The sequence below is a fragment of the Colias eurytheme genome, chromosome 1 (genome assembly GCF_061535395.1).
Source record: "Colias eurytheme isolate Ceu_HAF_F1 chromosome 1, ilColEury1 Martin Lab GWU primary, whole genome shotgun sequence".
Lineage (NCBI taxonomy): Eukaryota > Metazoa > Arthropoda > Insecta > Lepidoptera > Pieridae > Colias > Colias eurytheme.
The window spans coordinates 1158998-1181366 of NC_142980.1; the positions used below are offsets into that span (position 1 = coordinate 1158998).

Below are 22369 nucleotides of genomic sequence, written 5' to 3' on the forward strand. Positions count from 1 at the left end.
TCAGCTCAATTCTTTTTTTTTAACTTTCACTCTCATTTAAAATGTCACTTCGATGAATTTCAATCATATTTTCATTATAATGAAAATTCTAGACGATTAAACTTCACTGAGTTCATTCTAGAGAGTTCCAACTACTTATTTACATTTCAGTGAGTTCAAAAACGTAGATTGTCTGCAAACAAGACTTAAGAAGAAACAGCAAAAGTTATTGAAAAGCTTCGGTTTCTTTCCAAGAAGCTCGTAAACAACGAACAATGCGTTAAAGAATTAAGTCACTTAACAGGCTTATTTTGTTTTTCTGAATAATGTAACTTATTGAATAGCAAAGGCAGTTTGCATCTGTTCCACTTAAGAACACAAAGAAATAGCAAAAGAGTCAAATGCTAAATAATAAGCTTTAATTTCTTTATTCACAACTGGCTACTCCGCGCGGTTTCACCCCCGTGGCTCCGCTCCTGTTGGTCGTAGCGTAATGATGTAAAGCCGATAAGTGGGCTATCTAACACCGAAAGAATTTTTCAAATCGGACCAGTAGTTCCCGAGATTAGCGCGTTAAAAGAACAAACAAACACTTCAGCTTTATTATATTAGTATAGATATGTATCTATAATCTTTATAGATATAATTATCCATTACACCAATTGTATACCTACGAATGAAGTAAACATCTAGAACCTTTTAAGCGAACATTCCATATACATATTCTACCTTTCATAAAATCAAATATTAAAAGATTGATACGTATAAACTTCGAAAAATAAAATAACAAATGATCCATGAATATTCACGTGTATTATCCAACGTACCGTTATTACATTTGCGAATACCTTTCGGTTATTGCGAATTTTCTGTAGTGATGTATCAACGTCAGCCTGTGACGCTAAACCACGCTGAACACTTCTAATGCATCTCACTTATTTGAATCGAAGTTTTCGTCTCCAGAGCCGGATTTATTATTTAGTATACATATAAAGTTATGAATATATTTACAGAATTGTAAGTGGAGTAATATTTTAAAATTACTCTGACTCTTCTCGAAGAATTTACAAGACTTCAGTTGTGGCGGAAAGTATTATAGAAAAAATCTCTGTTTTTCCATATTTGATTCGCCGTAAAAACGTGGTATTCATATTATTCATTTATTATTTATTTATTTGATATAATATATACTAGATTTCCGCCCGCGGCTTCGCCCGCGTTTTCAAAGGAAAACCCGCATAGTTCCCGTTCCCGTGGGATTTCCGGGATAAAACCTATCCTATGTGTTAATCCAAGTTACCCTCTATATGTGTGCTAAATTTCATTGTAATCGGTTCAGTAGTTTTTACGTGAAAGAGTAACAAACATCCATACATCCATACATCCTTACAAACTTTCGCCTTTATAATATGTATTAGATTAAGATATGATATGATATATTATATATATTTATTTACTAGGTTTCGCCCGCGCAGTCAAATAAAAACCCGCATAGTTCCCGTTCCCTTGGGATTTCCGGGATTGCGTTATTTTCCCGGGCTAAAAAGTAGCCTATGTCCTTTCTCGGGTATCAAAATATCTCCATACCAAATTTCATGAAAATTGGTTCAGTAGTTTAGTCGTGATTGTGTAACAGACAGACATACAGAGTTACTTTCGCATTTATAATATTAGTATGGATAGTTTATTTGTAATTTTAATAAATAAATGAAAAAACATAATACTTTTATGGCGGTAAATGGCTTATTTCCCAGCTACGTCTTTTAATATAACTACTACGAAGTCTACGAACTACGAACGATCGTTCTACGAAAAGGTAATATGACGTAAGAGGCTTACGAGAATTGATGGTAAAGAATTAGGTTTACAGCAATGATATACTGTCGAAATGTAGTATTATTATAGTGAAAATTGTCTAGGGAATTGTATATATTCCTTTAAGGGCTGATTTTTCAATCCTTGGTTAAAACTTATTCATCGAATAACGTATTAAACTACCATTTCAAAAATGTATTCTAATTGTCCGTATTTGACAGTTTACAGGTGACATTTTAAAATGTTCGTGTAATACTTTATTGGACGGATAAATTTTAACCAAGGATTGAAAAATCGGCCCTAAAGGTCGTGTGTCAATTATAACAGCTATGGAATATGTGTAGTTACATCGAAAAGCCACAAAAGATTTCATTGAGTTTCTGTATTTGGATTTCATGTGATAATACAAAGAGGTTTAGGAAGATTGTGGAAATAAGTTTTTTTCACACTTAAGTTACTTATCTATGTAATAAAAATGTCAAATGTGTTGGTAATCGTAAAAAGCGGCAAATTTATTTAACGTTTTTGTTAAGACTCAAGGAAGATTTTTATAGAGAGAAGAGAAGAAAAAGGGGCAATAGGACAGAACAACGTTTGCCGAGGCAGCAATTATAATTACTTCAATACTAGAGACCTAAAATTATTCGAATCAACCATCCTACTAATTCTAACTAAATATGTATTATATATAATATTATAAATGCGAAAGTTTGTGAGGGTGTGTATGTGTGTGTCTGTTACTCTTTCATGCAAATACTACTGAACAAATTACAATAAAATTTAGCACACATATAGAGGGTAACTTGGATTAACACATAGGATAGGTTTTATCCTGGAAATCCCACGGGAACGGGAACTATGCGGGTTTTTCTTTGAAAACGCGGGCGAAGTCGCGGGCGGAAAGCTAGTAAAGAAAATTAGATTCCGTAATATTAGATTAACTTCTACAAATACAAGGGACATAAAATAATTTCAACCATAATGCATATTACAGGCATGATTAGATTAAAGATAGACCAAAAAGCGTAGGCCTTCGTATAACGACTGTTTAGTAAAGTAATCTGAACTAATGTGGACTTTGTAGAGCCGCATGAATCTTCATACATTTTCATCTTCTATTTTTAAGCTATTGCATAGCTTCTTTCCGAATCCAGAAATTGCGTAACGAAAAACCTCACGCTCCCCACTCCGAGGGCGCGGTGGTGTGTGTGGCTTAAAGGCATAGCATGCGATAGCTTTACCGCGGCAGTCCCCAAGTGCCACACGTCTTTTTTTAATTAAGTTAAAAAATATCCTTCATCATTCTATCTTTTGCTGGACTACTTAGTGTATAAAAATTATTTAAGAAAAGTTAAGAAGATTCGTACTTACATTGCAACAACAAGTTAATCAGGCGGATTAACTTTAGAAAAACAATTTGCAATCATAATAATATGTTAATAGTAAATATTGTACGTACTTTTAAAATAAACAATTATATTTTATTAATCCGCAACCTTTTACTTTTATCTTTTATTCGAAGAAATAATAGGAAAATGAAACAAGGTCAATTCTAGAAAAAACCTATTTATCGTCAACGTTTTAATTATCTCTTTTTATGTTTATTTTCGTATTACTTTAACTTTTATTCAATGAATATTAAATAATTACGATGGTTTTAAGAATAAAATGTTTGTTTACGAAACGAGGGTATTTCGAATTTATGACAAGAAGTAAACAAAAATAATTTAAAAAACCATGAATATATAAATAAATACAATCACTATAATGATAATCCGTAAGCTAGTAGGCAAATTTATTTCATTTTCCCAATTGACATGCAAATAAATGCTTGAATGCTTGATATAAATTTTGTTATTCTACAGGAGCATAATTCATAACTGATCACGTTGTTAAAATATGATTTCATTAATTATTCATCAAATGAGTTTTAATTATAGAGTAAATTGTCATATTATCATAAAACGAATTTTAGTACTAGATAATATGGTATTTAAGAGTGGAGAATGTTCGAAATCAGATCTAAATCTTTCATATTTAAGATCTTAAATCGTCCGTAAAGTAACATAAATATTTGTTCCTCAGGAGATCGCCGTACTCCGCCGCTGGGAGGGTATGGAACGCCAAGAACCACCAAAGCAAGATCCCTACAGCTTGTTCCTGGAATACAACCAAGACCAACCTTCAATTCTGTTGGCTAAAATCCTGGGCCTCGGGGCAGACTACCGCAAGTTTTCTGAACTCCCACCTAACCTAAGATCCTTTAAGACCTTCGAGCAAAATCGTGATGTAGAGTCTGAAGATAGACTTGAGAGCCAAGTCCGGAAGACCGAGGAGGAGAAGAAGACCAAAGAGGAGATCGAGCTGGAGACGCTGGAGCATAAGGAGAAGAGCAGGAAGTTCGCCTTGACACCGCTGGATGAGGGGTACTATGACACGGAGGATACCGCAGGTGAGTTCTTTATTCTTTTGTTTTCTTACAGAATATGTTAAGAACGTCTTAAACCATACTTAAAAGCTGCTCAAATATTTTCTTGTATGTAACATAACACATTAATCAAATCAATTCCCAATTCTGAAACCGGCCTTTGGTCACCTGCATGTAGAAATCAAAATATTCTTTCTATTTTTCATGTGTATTCCGAACAACATACGTCAAGCAGTTTTTATTGTCCTACTAAGAATTATTATTTCTATATTATGCATATGGGAATAGAACTGATACTTTACCTCATTATAACAAAAGAGCTCGAGAGCCTTCACACAAGAAGCAACAACAAATTCCAATAAAAAGCTCTTGACATCCATAATATAGCATCGCTTCAAGACGTTTTGTATTGCTCTTCTAATAAATATTAAGCGCAAGTACTTGAAGTAACTCAATAAAATATTCAAAGAACGGGAGAACGCCTGTCGGAGTATTCTTGCTGCAAAACGATGCAGTTTTGTAGAGTAAGTTACAATGTATATATTGTCTTTGCAAGAGAAAAACTATACGAGTCTTCAGACTCAAGATAACGTTAACGATCCTGCATCAGTTTATTGGTATTAAGCTATGGACCACTTGGTACGGACTTGATTAAAGTTTCGGGGTCGATGTTGATTTAGTTGATATGTTAAGACTTAAGACTAATAAACAGGTTTATGTTTAGTGAATTATGACTATAACATTTTTAGGTCTTCTTTGAGATGAGATGTTTACATTACTCTTAAATAATTTGGTTTGTAATAAGTAATGTTTGTTTTTAAATCTTGAGATGTGTCTTGAGATGTATTTATATCCATTCCCATTATTGCAGCAATTAGTATTGAAAACTCTTCTCATCTTATGTTATCGTTTTCGAACATAATAAGCACAATCTAAAGTGTATAAAACGCAATATTTTCATACAATAATGAAAGCATCAAGCGTTATAGCCATCGAGAGCGTATAATCAGCGTCCCCTCGCGATGACGTCAATAAGTTAAACACCGTGTCGTTCGCACATGGCCAATCCTTTACGATATAATATTTTAATATCACGAACACTTGGCTTTATGGTTCGTGTACATTAGACCAAATCACATGTAGATAGATGTAACATAGGTATTATATCAACTTTGATTTGTTTGGAAGGTTTAGTTTGATAGAAATGTACACTTTGTTTGATTTGATCTCAGCGGGGACTAGTAAAACGATCGTCTCTTTAGAACACGGTCGCTCGTAAAGAAATTCATGCATTAAGAACGAGGGCTCAACACTTCTGTAGAAGAACTTATTCATAATAAGTACTACCCGCATGTCCCGGATTTGCATAAGTTTATCAGGAAAAAAACTATGTTCGGTAAAATATATTAGATTGGTTGATTGGTTGGTCGAGATGTTTTCGAGTTAAATTGTCAAAAACAATCGTGTTGTCTCTCTATAACATTAGTTTGGACAAAATCCAATACCTGTGGCTTCAAATGAGCCCCTAATACTGGAGTAATCACAGAACAGTAAAAACATATAGAAGTGCTATAATGTCATATTAGTATGAAAACACAGGAGTAATAAATAATGTTTATTCGTTAACAAAGTTTACATGTACGAAGGTTTATTCACTCACAAGTCACAGCGTATGTGGCGCGCCCTATTGTGCGTCATACATTTGACGTATGGACGAATGTATGGAAAAGACCTGGCAAAAACAAGCGTAGAATGGTTGTTTGTAAACACAATAGCAAGAATTAGACCGCTAAGAATAACTTTCTATTTACTCACTTTATATTCCAGTTTTTACTCACACTTTATGTTTCTAGTTCGACTACAGAAAACGATGAAACGTTTTTCTATTTATCGATAGTACACTAACTTTGCTTAAAAACATCGGAATAAAAAGCAGTATACTGCAGCTCGACGCTTCCTGTATAACAAAACTTATCTATTCTTTCATTTGTGTGTGAAAATACACACAAACGAACACACTCTCCTATTTATAATATTAGTACGAAATCTATGTTAACATTAGTACGAAATATATGCTTTTAATAAAATTAAACACATTGTTCAAAAGTCTATAAAAAGCGTGCAGGTAAAGTGTGAAAATAGCTTTTGTTTTACCTTAAAATAGACGTTGTGATAACCAATTAACCATGAAGCGATCTATAAATAGCTAATTGCAAGTAAGTTTGATATTGAACTCACGGAGGGCACTTAAGCCCTAAGTTAAGTGCGGTATTATGTAAATATACATTAACGATATGGGCAATGTGTGAGTAAGTAAACTTGTCTTTAGTTTTGATACCTGTTTCAACTAGTTTAAAGTTTACAGGTGTTACACTTACATATATTGTAATTTATCTACATTAGTCATAAACAAAGAAATATTCAGGGCCAGGACTCATGCTTACAGCGTCCTGATATTTTTCACTCATAGTAGTTAGAAAGACAAATTATAATGTATGGAAATTTACATCAGAAAATGTCCAATAATGGTCATTAGGGAGAAGCGATGAAACCGGCTCTTCATATTAAATTAATTACTATATCACGTAAAAATTATCAAATTGACAATACCTACGTTATCACAAAAAATGGTAAAAAACATTTTTTGTGTGACTTCATTTTTCTTACAAAATAATTTTTAATGCACGTTCGTGTGTGTGATGACTTTGTAATAATGACCTGTTCTCTCGCAGAACCAAAAGATAACCAACTAGTGGAGCCCCGCAAGACGAGGCAGAATCCGAACTGGAGTAGGTCCAAATCTCTGGTCGCTGATAACTTGGATGAGCTGCGTCTGGGCGTGTGAGTACTAACAATTTTATTATTTATACAGCTTTTCTTTAATGTTTTTATTCTCGGTCGATGGAATATTCTTTGCTTATCTATCTTGATACAATTGGTTTAAACATTAAAGCATACTTGAAAACGAAGGGTAGGTATACATACAATAATATGAAGAATTTTGTATTCTAATAGCTGACTATTTTGATCTTATTAAAAAATATCTTAATGTTTTTGAATATAAATTATACAATTATTAACGGTACAAACATATTACGGATTAATTTATTTATTTATTTTATTCATACAATTCCGCCTTAAATGGATATCACAATTGTATTAATTGTATTGCCGGGATTAATTTCCATTTTAATTATCCTACATTCAGCATAATATGACACAGACCCAGCACATGACCCAGAGAATGACCCAATTTTGGGAAAATTGTCATATTATATCAATAAACCTACAAATCTAGGTATATGAGGGATTAGATATTTTTCTATATGAGAGCGCACGTTTATAAGACAATTCCTATACTCTTAAAAGTTTACTTAGGTACAGGACTTATAATTTGAGGTTTATTTCATTATTATAATTAATTACCCAAAAATTCTAGGAATATAAATATAAATAATATATATGTATTATAGTCCTGCTGGACAACGCTCGGATAGTCCGTAGGTTCCTCACTCAGTCGCCCTAGACTCCGGCCGTCTGGCCACTCAGCCGGAGTTGTTCCCAACACCGCCGCGAGGCGAGATACTTGCCCCCCCATAAATATATGTATAATATATATATGTATAAGAGAATAAATATTTTTGATGAACTAATTTCACATAGGCAAATAATTAAAAACTATAAACTAATATTCTCATAATTACAATCCTAGTTATTTATGGGAACATAGTTAATTTATTTGTACAAGTTGATAAGTTTCGAGACTCATTATAACGGAGACAAACATACCTGTTCGTTCAACCCTCAGATCCCGTGGGATCTTTACTGCATTTAGGTATTTTCCAGATAAATATGACTTTAGTATTAAATCCAGATAATGGGAAAGTATAAGTTACTGATAACGAATCCATAAATAAAAAATTGTTTTATGGTACTTAATCGCTAGAACATTTCATATGCATTTTAATATTATTTAAATTAATGATACTTCACATTCGTTTTTTGTACTAAAGTGCCTATTTTATTCTATTCTTATATTGTATTTTTATAAGTACTTATATAAAAATATACAAAATAATAACTGTTCGTCTCGACTCCGCAGGGCAGACTTATTTCTGTAATCATTAAAATCCGTTCACCTTCTTAACTTATAAGTGGTGTAACTTACACGATTTTCTTTTATAATATATAAGAATATGTTGAATGTAAATGATTAAAAAGTTATCGTCGTATTATGTATGTTAATATGATAAAGTTGATGAGTTTTTTTGTTTGGTTGAACGCGCTAATCTCAGGAACTACGTATCCTATTTGAAAAATTATTTCCAATAGTCCATTTATCGAAGAATCCATATATCATTGCGCTAATACCATTAGGAGCAATGCAGGTAAAACCGCGGGGCTCATACTGTATAAAAGTGTGTAGGAAGATCTAGGATTAACTAAACCGTCTTGTGTCTAGACAAAGTTGTGATACGTCGCGACGATGTTATAGCCGTGGCTGGGGGATAGTTTTGTAATTTAAAAAGTTATTGGCTTTTAAACTAACCGATACGGAGTGTATGGTAAATGGTTAATCGTATGATGAAAATGTTGTTTTATATTCTTATAATTATATTTTAAATGCTTGTACATACATTTTTCAATTTTCGTCTAAATAACACATTCGTTTTTAAATACCCCAATGCAGTATATATTTTTTCGTTTATACTTCATTCTGTTTTATTAAGAACTATAGCACAGACTATATATACATTTAAAATTATAGTTAAAAAAAGTATAAATTGGTAAACCTATCCGTAAATATCTAACCCAAATATTAAGAAATTAGCAATAGACATTTTAAAGGTATTAATACTGTGAATGCAGCATTCGATACTAAGTCCACGTAAGCTCCTTAGTCCTATACACTGTTAGTCACTTGGAAGAGCTTAAAAGCTCTTAATTAACTATCGTGCCATGTGGCCCTTACTTCGATCTATTAAAGCATAATTCTGCACTATTACACTAATAAAGTGGAAAGATCTGAGGGTATGTATGTTCGTTGGAAACTAATTGACGAAATTAGTGTATTTTGGAATAACACGTGAATTGGGCTATTTTTCAACTAGACTAACTGTGCAGACTATATCTAATATTGTATAATATATACTTGCACCCGATTTCAAACAGTATCAGATTTTTGTGTTAAAGAATCCAAAAACAATTAATCATCCTTACAACATTTACGATTTAAAATATATAGCAAATACTTTTACATCTAAAGGGATAAAAAATTCCATTCCAAATTTCGTAAATTTCTTTTTACACGAATAATCGAGGCGGTAATTAATCGACTCAAAATATGTAGGTCGAAATATTGTTTGGTAACAAAAGCTTGTGATAAAAACCCACAGGGCCATACTTACGAATTAGGGCGAGTACTTACAGTACCTTTAAAGCTTAGGTGAAAATCCGCACATTGTAGAATATATTCTCACATTATTTTCTCGACAATACTACAAAGGAATTATTTTCAATTGTAATAAATAACATATGCTTTCTGATTTTTTCCTTTTCGCTGAGTTTCCCATTCTTCTATACATTCAATTGAATTGTATAGATATGTGATATAAAATAAGAATAGTACTTGATACAAATGATTAATTTAAATGTATTTTATAACATTTTACATTTGAAAGTGTTTGAAACCACAGACCTATATCTAATAAAGCTTGTCATATGTTATGATAGGTATGTTCGGGACACAGTTGAATGTACGAAATACAATTTATGGGTCAGCTCGTTTATCTCACAGCGAATTCGAGTCATTGTACTATGATACAGTACAGATACTGTAGTGATTCTCAATAGACAAAAGGCACTCCCAAACTTCTATAATATAATAATATGTGTGTGTGTAAGTTTTGTATTACACTGGACATTGTCGAATAAGTTTCTATAATACTCAAAGATGAAGCAAAATTATTAAGTTATCTATTAAAAGCAAAGAATATTTTATCACGTATCTGTTTTATCGGTTTTTCTTTACATTTAAAAGATCATAAGTATTAAGATTACTGAAATGGATATAATGATTCTGCTCCATAAATAAGTGTAAGAAAAACTGAATCACATATTCTGCCATGTTATATATATCGTAACATTTGCCTCAATATTGTACATTTCATTATAATGTAACATTTTATTTTCTCTTGTGTCATATATTTAATCGTGTAAATGCATTACATCTACAATTTAATTCACAAACGCCATGATAGCTCGACATCGTTTAGAAATCGTTTTAGCTTCAATAAATAGTAAAACCACTTCACAAACTGAACTTCGATGATTGGATTCTATTTTTCGCGTCAATTAAAGAACGATTATTAAATAACATCCGCTTTTTCCCGGAACTTAAAAGTTCATAAGTGCGAGCGGGATAGCAATATTGTGTAAAAGAGATGACATTCCAAAAGCTGTTCCGATTCGATTTTTCTTTGGCGCGAAAATCGAAATATCAATCTCGCTGGAGTATCATCATGGCGTTTTTATGAAACTACGCAATAGCTATACAGTATTACTTCCAGGGCTAATAAGGTCTACCGTATACCTGTCTCCTTACTGCCAACAAATCTGCGCGTGTTGAAAATATCACAGGCTAATACGGAGAGGTGAACTTTATCGACTATATTAGATACCTTCCTAGGATCCTTTAGAAGCATGGAGAGACGTCAAAATTAGGAAAGCGATGACTTTGGGATGGGTTCTTAATTGTAACAGACTCTTCAACAGAAAATTTTCAATAAAAATGATCTAATTAAACGATAGAGAATATTCGCAGACGGTACGGAAATCGAATCGGAAAAAACAGGATTCTCTGTGAAAAGGAAATTGAGAAAAAGAACGAATGCTTTCAAACGTTTTTATATAATATATTTTAATACGGGACCAATTTCTTAACGTCTTTCTTAAGGTACTGTAAACAATTAAGAAGTCTCCCCAAAGACATCGCCTAACGGTAAACGTCACACAGTGCCTTTCCAGACGAAGTGAAGCGACATTAGCGCGGTAATGCGACGTAATTAGTTAATTCTATTAAACCTTACACAGACCGGTAACGTAGTGCCGCCAAGCCTCGACTAGACAATTTATTTTTACATTTTCTAGAGGAGAGGCGATACAAAAGACACTGAAATGCCCCGAGGAGTTGTTCTGCGCTGTTTTAACTGATTTATTTTTATTAGTAAGTAGGTCAAAGCTTTTTACGCCAACGATACTAAGGGATTTAATTTAACCGCTCACTGCTAACTATCTAGCTATGTATACGTCCTATGCAGAAGTGAGAACTATAACTTGTATAACTTTAGAAACAATGTCAGACAATTTAATCACACTATCGTGGAAGTTCAAAGGCGAGCAACTCCGAGGCACTGCTGTAAGGCACTATATCAATAACGTCATATTACCGAAGTTGCGACACTCTCGTGTGCAAAGGCCAACAATGACGCTCCACAACCTCCATCCTGGTCCACCACTAGCAGATATCCCGGTGTTCGTCTGTATATTTTGCAATTTGAAGAGCACTTCAAAATTATCAAGACAAAAACGAATTGGCAGTATAGGAGTTATGTATAAGTTCGCTTCTTGTTTTGTTTGTGAACGCATGTGTTTATAATTAAGGTTATTTGAAACTGTTGTGTGAGCAAAACGTGCATGAAATCACTACCTATAGAAAGTCTCAGAAAACCAATAATATGTTTTCAAAAGATTACTTTCAACCAGGTCATTAAAGATTGAGCGAAAGCTTTTCTTCTCTCATTATAGTGAAGATTCCCCTCAATAAAGATTCAGATAACTGCTTTTGTCGCCGCGATTTAAAAGCTATCCATCTGTCCAACGAATTGGCGAAAAAATTGAATTGAAAATAGTGCATTTAAAATTCTTTATGAAAGAAGATTATCGTAATTTATTCCTTTTGAAGTAGTAATTGATTTTCCTTGCCTTAATTTAAAGCTTTATTTTGGGCAAAGATTTTCGATAACTTGGTTGAATCACTACCTTTTTACACCTGAGCACAGTATAAACAGAAGAGACAGTATACGCATGAAATAAAATGGCGATTAATCTATTAGCAGCACTGATGGGGCCACGGGAAGCACGATGAGACCCCACCACATTCACATCATAGAGACGGTTAACCCAAAACCAGTGGATACGATCTACAGCAACGCTCTGCTGGCAGCGATCGGCGCGGCCGTGTCCATGGCGCTAGTCGGTTTGGTCTTCGGATGGTATGCGTAAGTTTCCTTCCATGTATCATGTTTAATCATTCTTATAAGCTCCATAGAGAAGGTCAAATGGAAGATTTGAGTAGTTAGGATCCAAAAGAAATGTTAAGGAATGACTTTTTATTACAATTATTGGCACGCTATCACTCTATATTTTGGATTAGAGTGATTGATTATCAACTATGCTAATCCAAAAATAAGCGAACGGATACAAACTATTTAAATTTTATCTCACATCTCGGAAGTTTGGTCTATCCGCAGCTACACAGATATCTCAAAAAGCGCTATGATTTAACCACTTAACACATTCATTCCTAAAAATAATCCTTCATAAAAAAATGCATAAATGAGACGTTTTAATGCAACCATTAACATAGCCAGCCAACAAGGTGTCTTCATAATAAATTTAAAAAGATCTTGCATCCGCATACTTTAAAGAAGATTAATATTAATTAATTCCGAGTGATATCAGCAAGACAAGCATCGAAGGTATTCAATTTGCCCACTCCGTGACCCTAGCACGTCTCAGCATGACACCTCGCACACAAGTTATCATTCAATTTATTTTCCGCTAGATAATCTTAGATTAAATTTATTAAGTAGTTTCCTTATAGCATTTTCCTTTGTACTGTATTTTCAAACATATTTCATGTGTGTTTTGTAATGCGAACTTTACTAACACAAACTCTTCTTTTCTTGTATTTACTAACTTATTTAATGTGTGTTTTGTAATGTTTGAAGTGAACTAAACTATCTTTTCATACCTTTTATGTTTTTGTTATAATCATAAACGTCATTATGTATTTTAGTTCCTCTTATTTATTACTGTTTAATTATAATTATAGCACCAGTTATAGGTACATACCCAGTGCGTATTAAAAAGTTTTAATTCATAAAAATATGTGATCTCCTCAAACCATAATCAAAACGGCTACATATACCTAACTTTAAAATGTTAACAATGAATACAATATATATAGATTCACACTAAATATTAAACAAGGCGTTGACGAAAGCATCTTTTAAAAATAAACAAAGAAGACTCTTACGTCGAATACGTCGTAAACTAACGAAACGTTTCTAAAAACTTACAACCACTATGACATTTTAGTTTCACAATTATGTATGATTTAATCTTTTTACTTCAACTATCAAATCCGCTTGAGTCCAACTAACGTGCATTATAGTATCATATATCTGCCCAGTCTCTCGAAGAAGGCTAAAGCAGCTGCTGACGTGGACTACCCCGCGTACGGCGTCACCGGCCCCACCGTGGACCCCAGTGGCGATAGGAAGCTGGCCCACTCTGCCCATATGTACCACTACCAACACCAGAAACAACAGATCTTGGCTATGGAAAGGTAAGACTTGGGAAGACCCAGCGAGGCGGCTGTTGAAAAAGTAAAATGTAGCTATAGTAAAATAAACGGAAAGCTAACAGGTCTTTAGAAGAGCAAGGCGACTGTAGTAATATGGCAATGAGGACAAGTACGTAAGTAAGACATTGATGTGAATTACTTCTCGTTAAATTATAATTTGAACCCCCTTTCGCACTCGCCTCCAAATTGCCATATTCTGTATTTTTTTTTTTTTTTTTTTGATAATTTACCCCTATTTTTTAGTACTTCTTGTATTACTTTTACCTTACATAAAATGTTTTAAATAAACAAAATTCTAAATGCAATAAGAAATCTTAATTTACTAAAATCCTTTAAATATGAAGATTGGGTAAACCCATATATAAAATTGATATAAAAAATGAAACAACGAAAAACTTGTCTTGGTTTTTCCGCGTGGTTTGGAACGGAACACACGCTAAGTCTTATTTATTCATAATAACAGAACAAAGTTTCTTTAGGTCACCTAGTGAAGTTTTATTTTTGTTTATATTTAATAATTTGCCTTTTTGTTTCAAGCAGTATCGACTTTTTCTTCGACTTTGATGATAAATTATTATGCAGCAATTATACCCCCTTTATAACCACTTAATATAAAGTAATGGGCCCCAATCTATACGTAATATTAAAGTCAAGAATTTTGAATTAAATCTTATCCTTAGATGTGAGTTTTAAAATAGCACAGTTCAAATAAAAACTGAATGTTCCAATTCCACTCGTATTAATTAATCATAAATATTTACAGTACACGAAAACTTCATAAATATTACAAAACAAAAATACATTTTCCGTGAAGTTATCCAATAACTTTAAACAAAAAAATGGAAAATTTCTCATTTCGTTAATCGAAAACTGATGTAAACATATGTTATGATACAATAAAAAACATATGAAGCGATATGTAACTTGAAGCAAGGCTGATCTTTATTCTTCAACTTGGCTGCATCGTAAATTCACTTAAGATAACTTGGCTGCCATCCGACTGCGCTTAAGTACGTTCTAAGTTATTCCCAACTCTGCATTTCACCGGCGATAGATTGCTTTTGAAGTTAATTTTTTTTACATATTTTAAGACTTTTTTTTAATAATTATGTACCTACTTGGATCAAGTTATTACTGAAATAACTAAGTACTTAATAACTAGTATTTCAGTACTTATACTAGTTTGTTAGTACTTATACTTTAAAAAATAAAGATAATAAAAAATGTTTCATCATTTAAGCCGTGGCTGCCCTTACGTAGAACGATTTTTTTATGTATTAGTTACATGTTAAAAACTCAAAGAAGACATTAATTTCCAAAAAATGATGCCAGGACAGGTTTCTAAATACACTTCCCGCATCTTATGTTAAAAAGTATTAACTAAAGTATTGACTTTCGCTATTTTTCCGACGAGTTCGACTAACGCCCACGCGACTAAGCCGCCGGTACCAGCGTTCACACCATCATTTTTCTTTTTGTCATTGCGTACTAAGACCCCTGTAGAACCGCCATCCTGTTACAAATGACTCGAAATTTTGTGTCAATATCTCCCGGTCTATATACAAACATATAAATTCAAATAGTTTTCAAATATTCCAAACCAAAGAATGAGACCATAAACTTCTTCCATTATTTTAGAAAATGAGCTTACAAACTTTTGAAGAATACGAAACTATTTCGCAGAGCGAAAGCTCCTAGCGACATTAAAGCTGCATAAGTTTCTAGCTAGTTGTTTTATTTTTATAAAATTTTCCATCACATTAGTTTGGTTAAATAGAAAAACCAGTTCACACCTTCTCATATAAAAAATGTACAAACGATCTAATGTCACTTCTAAATTGAAGCAAATATTTTTATCCACAATCTATTTCAAATTTCAATTACAACTTACATAATTGTAAAGCATAATTGTAAAGCAAGCATTTAATTAATTTATGGCATTTTTTTGTATGTAATTTCAGTATTTATACTCTAAGAACAAGCATATTTTGTATGTCACAAAGTTTATCTCGTGCCTTTTATACCTACGAATCTATGTTGATGATTTCAAAGACTAAAATTGTTACATTGTAATATTATATTGGTGGTGGTAAGGTGAAATAAATAAATAAATAAATAAATAAAAAATTAAAACAAAATATAAAAAAAACACATACAAACCAAAGCACTCTAAAATGTTGTAAACTTGTAATAAAGACAATTCAGTACACTAGTTCTAGATATTCCACCTTTAGTTTTTCATTTGGAAAATATTTCACAATTATTTTTCAGTAAATAAAGTATAAAAAAATCTTATCATAAAAACATACTTCCCTTCAAAGCGCTCTTGAATTTTGTAATAAACAACAATTAATGCACTATTTTTAGTAATTATTATTTATGAAATATTTCGTAATAATTTTTCAAAATATAAAGTGAAAAAATCGTATCATAAAAAAGACTTCCCTGAAAAGGGCTCTTGAATTTTGTAATAAACAACAATTCGTGCACTATTTCTAGAAAATTTCATTTCAAAAATATTTCATAATAATTTTTCAGTAAATGAAATATAAACTAAATTTTTTTATCATTAAACCAGAGTTCCCTTAAAAGCGCTCTTGAATTTTGAAATAAACAACAATTCGTGCACTAATTATAGAAAATTTCATTTCAGAAATATTTCGTAATAATTTTTACAGATTTTATAAGATTTTTATGTCAGTATTTACAGTTTTCGACGAAAAGCGCTCTTGCATTTTGTAATAAACAACAAAGTGCACTAATTCCAGAAACTTCTAGTTGTATTTCATTTCTCAAGTATTTCTTATTATTCGAAGTGCGTTTCAATCTGTAATAAAATATAATTTTATTTACTATAATAAAGTATTATCGTATTTACAACGTTCTTTCATCGCAATCCATGCAATTAAACATACAGTTGTTTTAATTTACTGGAATTGTATGTATTAAATATATTGTATTTTGCCTTTAAGCTTTTTATATTTATATACTTTTACATGAATATAAAATTGTATATTGTAATAAATTGTAATTGTAATTGTATGTAAACACTATGTAAATTATAATGAATAAATGAATGAATAACGTTTAACGAAAAGCTAAAACGAATATCGAATTAATATAATGAACGCGGTCACAGATAATAAACATAACCTTGAAAAACTTCAATGTTATTTTGTAATATTTAATTTATTATAATTATGTATTTTGTAAGTTACAGAAGAATTAAATTAATTTAAAATACATTTAAATTTAGCACTAAACAAAAATGACAAAATATTTTAATTATTCTGTTATTGTAAAACTTTTCTATTAAAAAAAATATAAAACCATTTATGGAAATCCATAATCCACAACCGTGTTCCTTATTTTAAAAAAAAACGTAGCTTCTGCAAAATCGAATATTCTTTTCAAAATAAACAAATAGGATAATGGATGTATGGCTCTAAGCACACAAAAACATTTCGTGGCTTGATAACAACGTGAAGTTGATTGATTTTTATTATCTGCGCTCATATTTTTAAGCTCCTTTCACAGAATGAATAAAATTATCCATTCATGAAATTTTTAGATTGAGAAAATATGAAAACAACGTACCTACATCAACTTAATGAGTATCTTGTAAAATTAATATAGAAAAGAGAAAATAATATTTGCTCAAAGTTATTGAAAACAAGATTTTTATTATAACAACATTATCTGTATAATTATAGTGTCTAATAATTTAGGTTTATTTTTAATTGTATATTAATGTGAACTATGAACTTACAAGTCTTCAATGAGCTTTGAAATGTTATTTCTTTTCAAACGTCGCGTAGGAAAGTTTCTACGAATGTCGTTGACCTTTTGTTTCAAGTCATAAGGCTAAGTACACATTTCACTCAATTTTATTATGTACACACGGTCTATTATTTACCGCAATCAATCATAGACCTGAGTGGTAATACCAACTTAGGAACACTTTTATTTGGGATTTTTGTACACAACTTTGTGATATTTCTAAATAATTCCACATACGTTATAATTACGCAAATCATGAAATTCGTATGTGGTATTTGAACGTGTTTGTTTGCCGCAGTTAATTATACCATCATTAAGGTATTAAAGTCTAACAGTAACCGCACTCTAAAGTGTTCTTAATTCTAAATTAAATAACATTTTCACGAATAAACTGTTTAAATGTTTGAATATCTACATGAATATGTCGGTTTAAAATATTCAGCATAACCTTCGCAACATCAAACTATAGGTTTAATTATATATATTATATCCGCTTGTGGCTAGCGTAGTCTAAAACACAAATTATAAACTAAAACTCATTGAATCATTCCATCTATTTAACAAACCGTATCAAAATCCGTTGCTTAGTTTTAAAGATCAAAGCTTATATAAAACAGACAGAGAGATATGACGTATAACACAAATATAATAAAACTGTAACAAGACTATACTTTAAAGAACAAAATTATCCATAAAACTAGCTTTGACAATAATTGTCCATGTAATATTCCTATGTCAAAGCATTACTGCTATAATCACGTGTGAGAGTCAATCAAGTATAGCGTAAACTTAATCAAGTGTGCTTTACTAAATCCTGGCTTGGCAAACTTGCATTGATATATACGAAGAACAAAAGGGGGCCTAAAACTGATCCCTATGGAACACCAATGTTAATTGACGCACCTCCATTAACAACTACGGTCTGTATCCTATCATGAAGGTGTGAGGCTATGAGATCCAAAGCTTTTCCTTTAATTCCATAGTGATTGGGTTTACGGCATAACGTAGAATGTTCAATGCAATCAAATGCCTTATAATAATTTGAATAATCAAACAGCTTTGACTATAATTGTGCAGTAGATATTCCTATGTCAAAGCATTAATGCTATAATCGTGTGAGAGTCAATCGAGTATAGTGTGAACGCAATCGAGTGTGCTTTGCTAAAAGCTCGCTTGGCATGCTCGTAATAGAAAATACGATATAGGAAATGGAAAACGCTTCCTTGAGTGTCACAATATTAAACGTAGGTATATGAAATAACACAGGCAATATAAAATTAAATTTATAAAACTGGCAGCTTTTATATGTCTGAAATATCAAACAAGGGCGTCCTTGTGTCCCTTTTATAAGAACTTACATTTTATAATAATGCTTTTAAATTTTAAAATGTATAGAAAAATAATTAAACCTGAAAAAAACATTTTTGTTGAAATTTTCAATTAATTCGAAAAAAAACTTTTTAGCAATACGGCCGTCTCATTACGCTCGCGATAAATTTTAGCTAAATAATTTTTCTTCTTAATTATCTACAAACCTCAATTTATAAATTAAAGACTTGAATAAATTCGCAAATTTATTATAAATTCCTATCCATAAAAAGGAACGTAACTTTGAACATTTTATGCAACCAATATTTCAATGACCTCAGTTCAAAATTCAAATGCCGATATTGTTAAACATTGCTTCGCTCTATGAAACTTAATATATCAATCCATGCCTCGCTTCATTCGCACCCTTCTGTTCAATTACGAAGCAATTACGACATGCATAGAGTAATATTGTTAGACGTCTGTTTGTATTTCAACTATAACTAGGTTTAATATGATTGCGCATAGGTTATATCTTCGTGACGTAGTTCTGTGTTGTATTTACATATTGTTTCGATAAATTGTGTTACACTAGATAACTAGTATTTCTTTACTAAAATTAGAAATGGTCAAAACAGGGAAACATTTTTTTTATTATCGTCTTTCAGATTACTTCTTGTTAACACATTAAATTACCGTCTTAATAGCAATAAAAAAATTGTACAAGTTGTGGTCATCCAAAGTTCTTGATGATACATAATATGTATTTTGTACTCTATCCTATACCATCTATAAAAAAAACTGTAGAAAAAAGTAAAATAAAAAAATCTTATATATAAAATTCTCGTGTCACAATGTTAGTCTGCATACTCCTCCGAAACGGGTGGACCGATTCTCATGAAATTTTCTGTGCATATCGGGTAAGTCTGAGAATCGGCCAACATCTATTTTTCATATGTGCCACGGGCGAAGCCGGGGCGGACCGCTAGTAGTAATATAATATTATATTATACTAGCTAAAAAACCCGGCTTCGCCCGGGAGTTGATATGAGATGACGTGGTAGAGTCGAAATAAAAAAATAAACTATGACGTAAAAAGTAAAAAAAAAATTTATTGAAAACGTTTTCTCATTATTTACAATACTTGTTTATAAACAACATTTTTCATTTTATTGTCCGGAGTATATATACATAAATTTTTCGGATTTCCTACTCTTGAAGCAAGCTACATATAGCTGACCGTGAGAGAAGCAGGATTCTTTGAGGTTAATGCCACAATATTTTAAAGATTGTCCTTGCGCTTTGTTAATTGTAAAACTAAAGGTTAATTTTATTGGAAACTACAGTCTTTTAAATTGAAATGGCAATTCCGAAGAGATCAGTGGTATTCTAGGTATAAATACTGTCTGTCCTTTGGTCTTTCCAGAAATAAGTTCAGCTTCAATGATATTATTCGATAGCTGTTTTACGATCATTCTAGTTCCATTACATAATTTTGGGGAGTTGAGATTTCTGAGTAGTATGATTGGAGTTCCAATTTTCAGACGAAGGCAGTGTAATGGCATTCCTGGTACTTGTAAAGAGTTTAGAAATTCAGTGAGGAAGTTGACACTTTCTTCAATAGATACCATCGTGTCGATCGATTTATATATTTTCTCTTCATCAGGTATTTTCTTCAGAATATTAAAATTGATATCGTCAACAATATTATTTTTAGTGGCCAAAATTGCTCTTTGAAATAACCACTCTGCATTAGTATAGTTCTGAATAATATTTGGATAAATTTTGTCGATTAGTTCGTCTTCAGTAGTGGCTATATTACAGAAATCACTGTTAAGTTCAATGAGGCCGGTCGTTTGGTCAGTAGGATATGTACCTTCGCCGATTTGTAAAAGTATTTTAGCAAATTGTGCTGTTGTTTCATCTCTTGATAATTCAACTCTCATGTTTTTTGTTAATTGCAGTATTTGGACTTGTAGCCAGAGATGTGATTTTTTCAAGCATGCATTGATATCGTCTTCTGATGTTGTCTTGGGAATAACTGGAAGTGTTTGTCGAAAATCTCCTGAGAGTATGAGTAGAGCTCCTCCCATTATTTCAGAGTTTTTTCGCAATTCTTGTAATGTTCTGTCCATGGCTTCTATAAATTTTTTATGGGCCATGGTGCATTCATCCCAGATGAAAATTTTAGCTTGGTTTAGAATTTACCACGTCCAGATTTTCCTGAAATTTTACATACCGGGAATTGTTGTTCGGCTATATTCAATGGTAGTTGTAAGGCAGAATGGGCAGATCGTCCTCCTTCTATAAGTGTGGCTGCAATGCCAGATGATGCTAGTGCCAGTGCGATGAGTTTTTTAGCACGTATTTCCGCCAGTATTAGATTTATGAGAAACGTTTTACCGGTGCCTCCTGGTGCGTCCAAGTAAATAATTCCACCAATATCGTTATTTATCCGGCTCATTATAACGTCGTAAACTTTTTTTTTATTGTCATTGAGAGTTGTGAGCATTGTATTCAAGTAGTTGATTGATGTTGTAACTTTTTTCCTTCATAATTTCGTAGTTTAGCACACTAAAAGCATTTCTTTGTGGTGCTGGCATTCCAAGTTCTACTTAGGCTTGATTATTTATTGCTAAACATTTATCTTCTAAGCGAATGAGTGTTTCATTGAAGATCTCGTCATTGAATTCTATAGTCAGTTCAGGATTAGCTTGTCGGACTTGGTACAATATATCATCACTCATACTCCTTTTGAAAGAGTCCCATAGCTGTTTTGGGTTTGATGGGTTACATGTTGTTAATATTATAGGGAAATTTCACGAAAAAAACCCACAAATAACTTATTTCTATTTCGTTTCAAAATCGAGAGTTAATTAAACACACTATTAAAAATACTCACACGTGATACTTCTAAATAAAGGCTCACAGATAACTTCTCTTATTTTCGTTTTGAAATCGCTCGTTTCGCTGTTCAAATTAAACTAACTCTGGTGAGCGACACCGGGCTCTTATATATTCAGAGAGCTAGGCTCTAGAATATTCGAGAAAATTTGAAAATATTTTCTCTCTCACACCTTCTAGAGTATTCTGGTCACTATCGTCCGCCATAATAAAAGGTTCTATAGCGGTAGCATTTGTACTAAAAGCGCGAAATTTTAAAACCTAAATTTTTTAAGGTTTTGAGAACTAATTTGGATAACTAAAATTATGTCGCTTTAACTCCAAAATATAAGTTAGCTAATGACGTACAAATACACAAAATTTAATAACTTTATTATAGCATCAAATTAAATTTAAGACTTTATTGAAATTTGCTCGCAACGCTTTTGGAAATGCAACCCAAACAATCGTTGTCCTGAATGAAGTTCAAATATTCGATAACAGATGGCGCCACTATGTAGGGTTGG

The 22369-nt window shown here is 32.1% G+C and overlaps 1 protein-coding gene across 3 annotated transcripts in view; it reads left to right on the plus strand.

Annotated features, from left to right (window-relative positions):
* The window catches only part of LOC149910851 (uncharacterized), an 81105-nt gene that overhangs the window by 52521 nt on the left and 6215 nt on the right, over nt 1–22369 (plus strand). Inside the window, exons 3-6 of one of the 3 annotated variants that reach the window (XM_090119969.1) lie at nt 3880–4246; nt 6955–7063; nt 12337–12501; nt 13680–13853. In XM_090119969.1, the coding sequence (XP_089976095.1) occupies nt 3880–4246; nt 6955–7063; nt 12337–12501; nt 13680–13853 (815 nt within the window). The remainder of the gene's footprint in view (nt 1–3879; nt 4247–6954; nt 7064–12336; nt 12502–13679; nt 13854–22369) is intronic. The other 2 variants (XM_090119985.1, XM_090119975.1) reach the window with 2 other exon arrangements.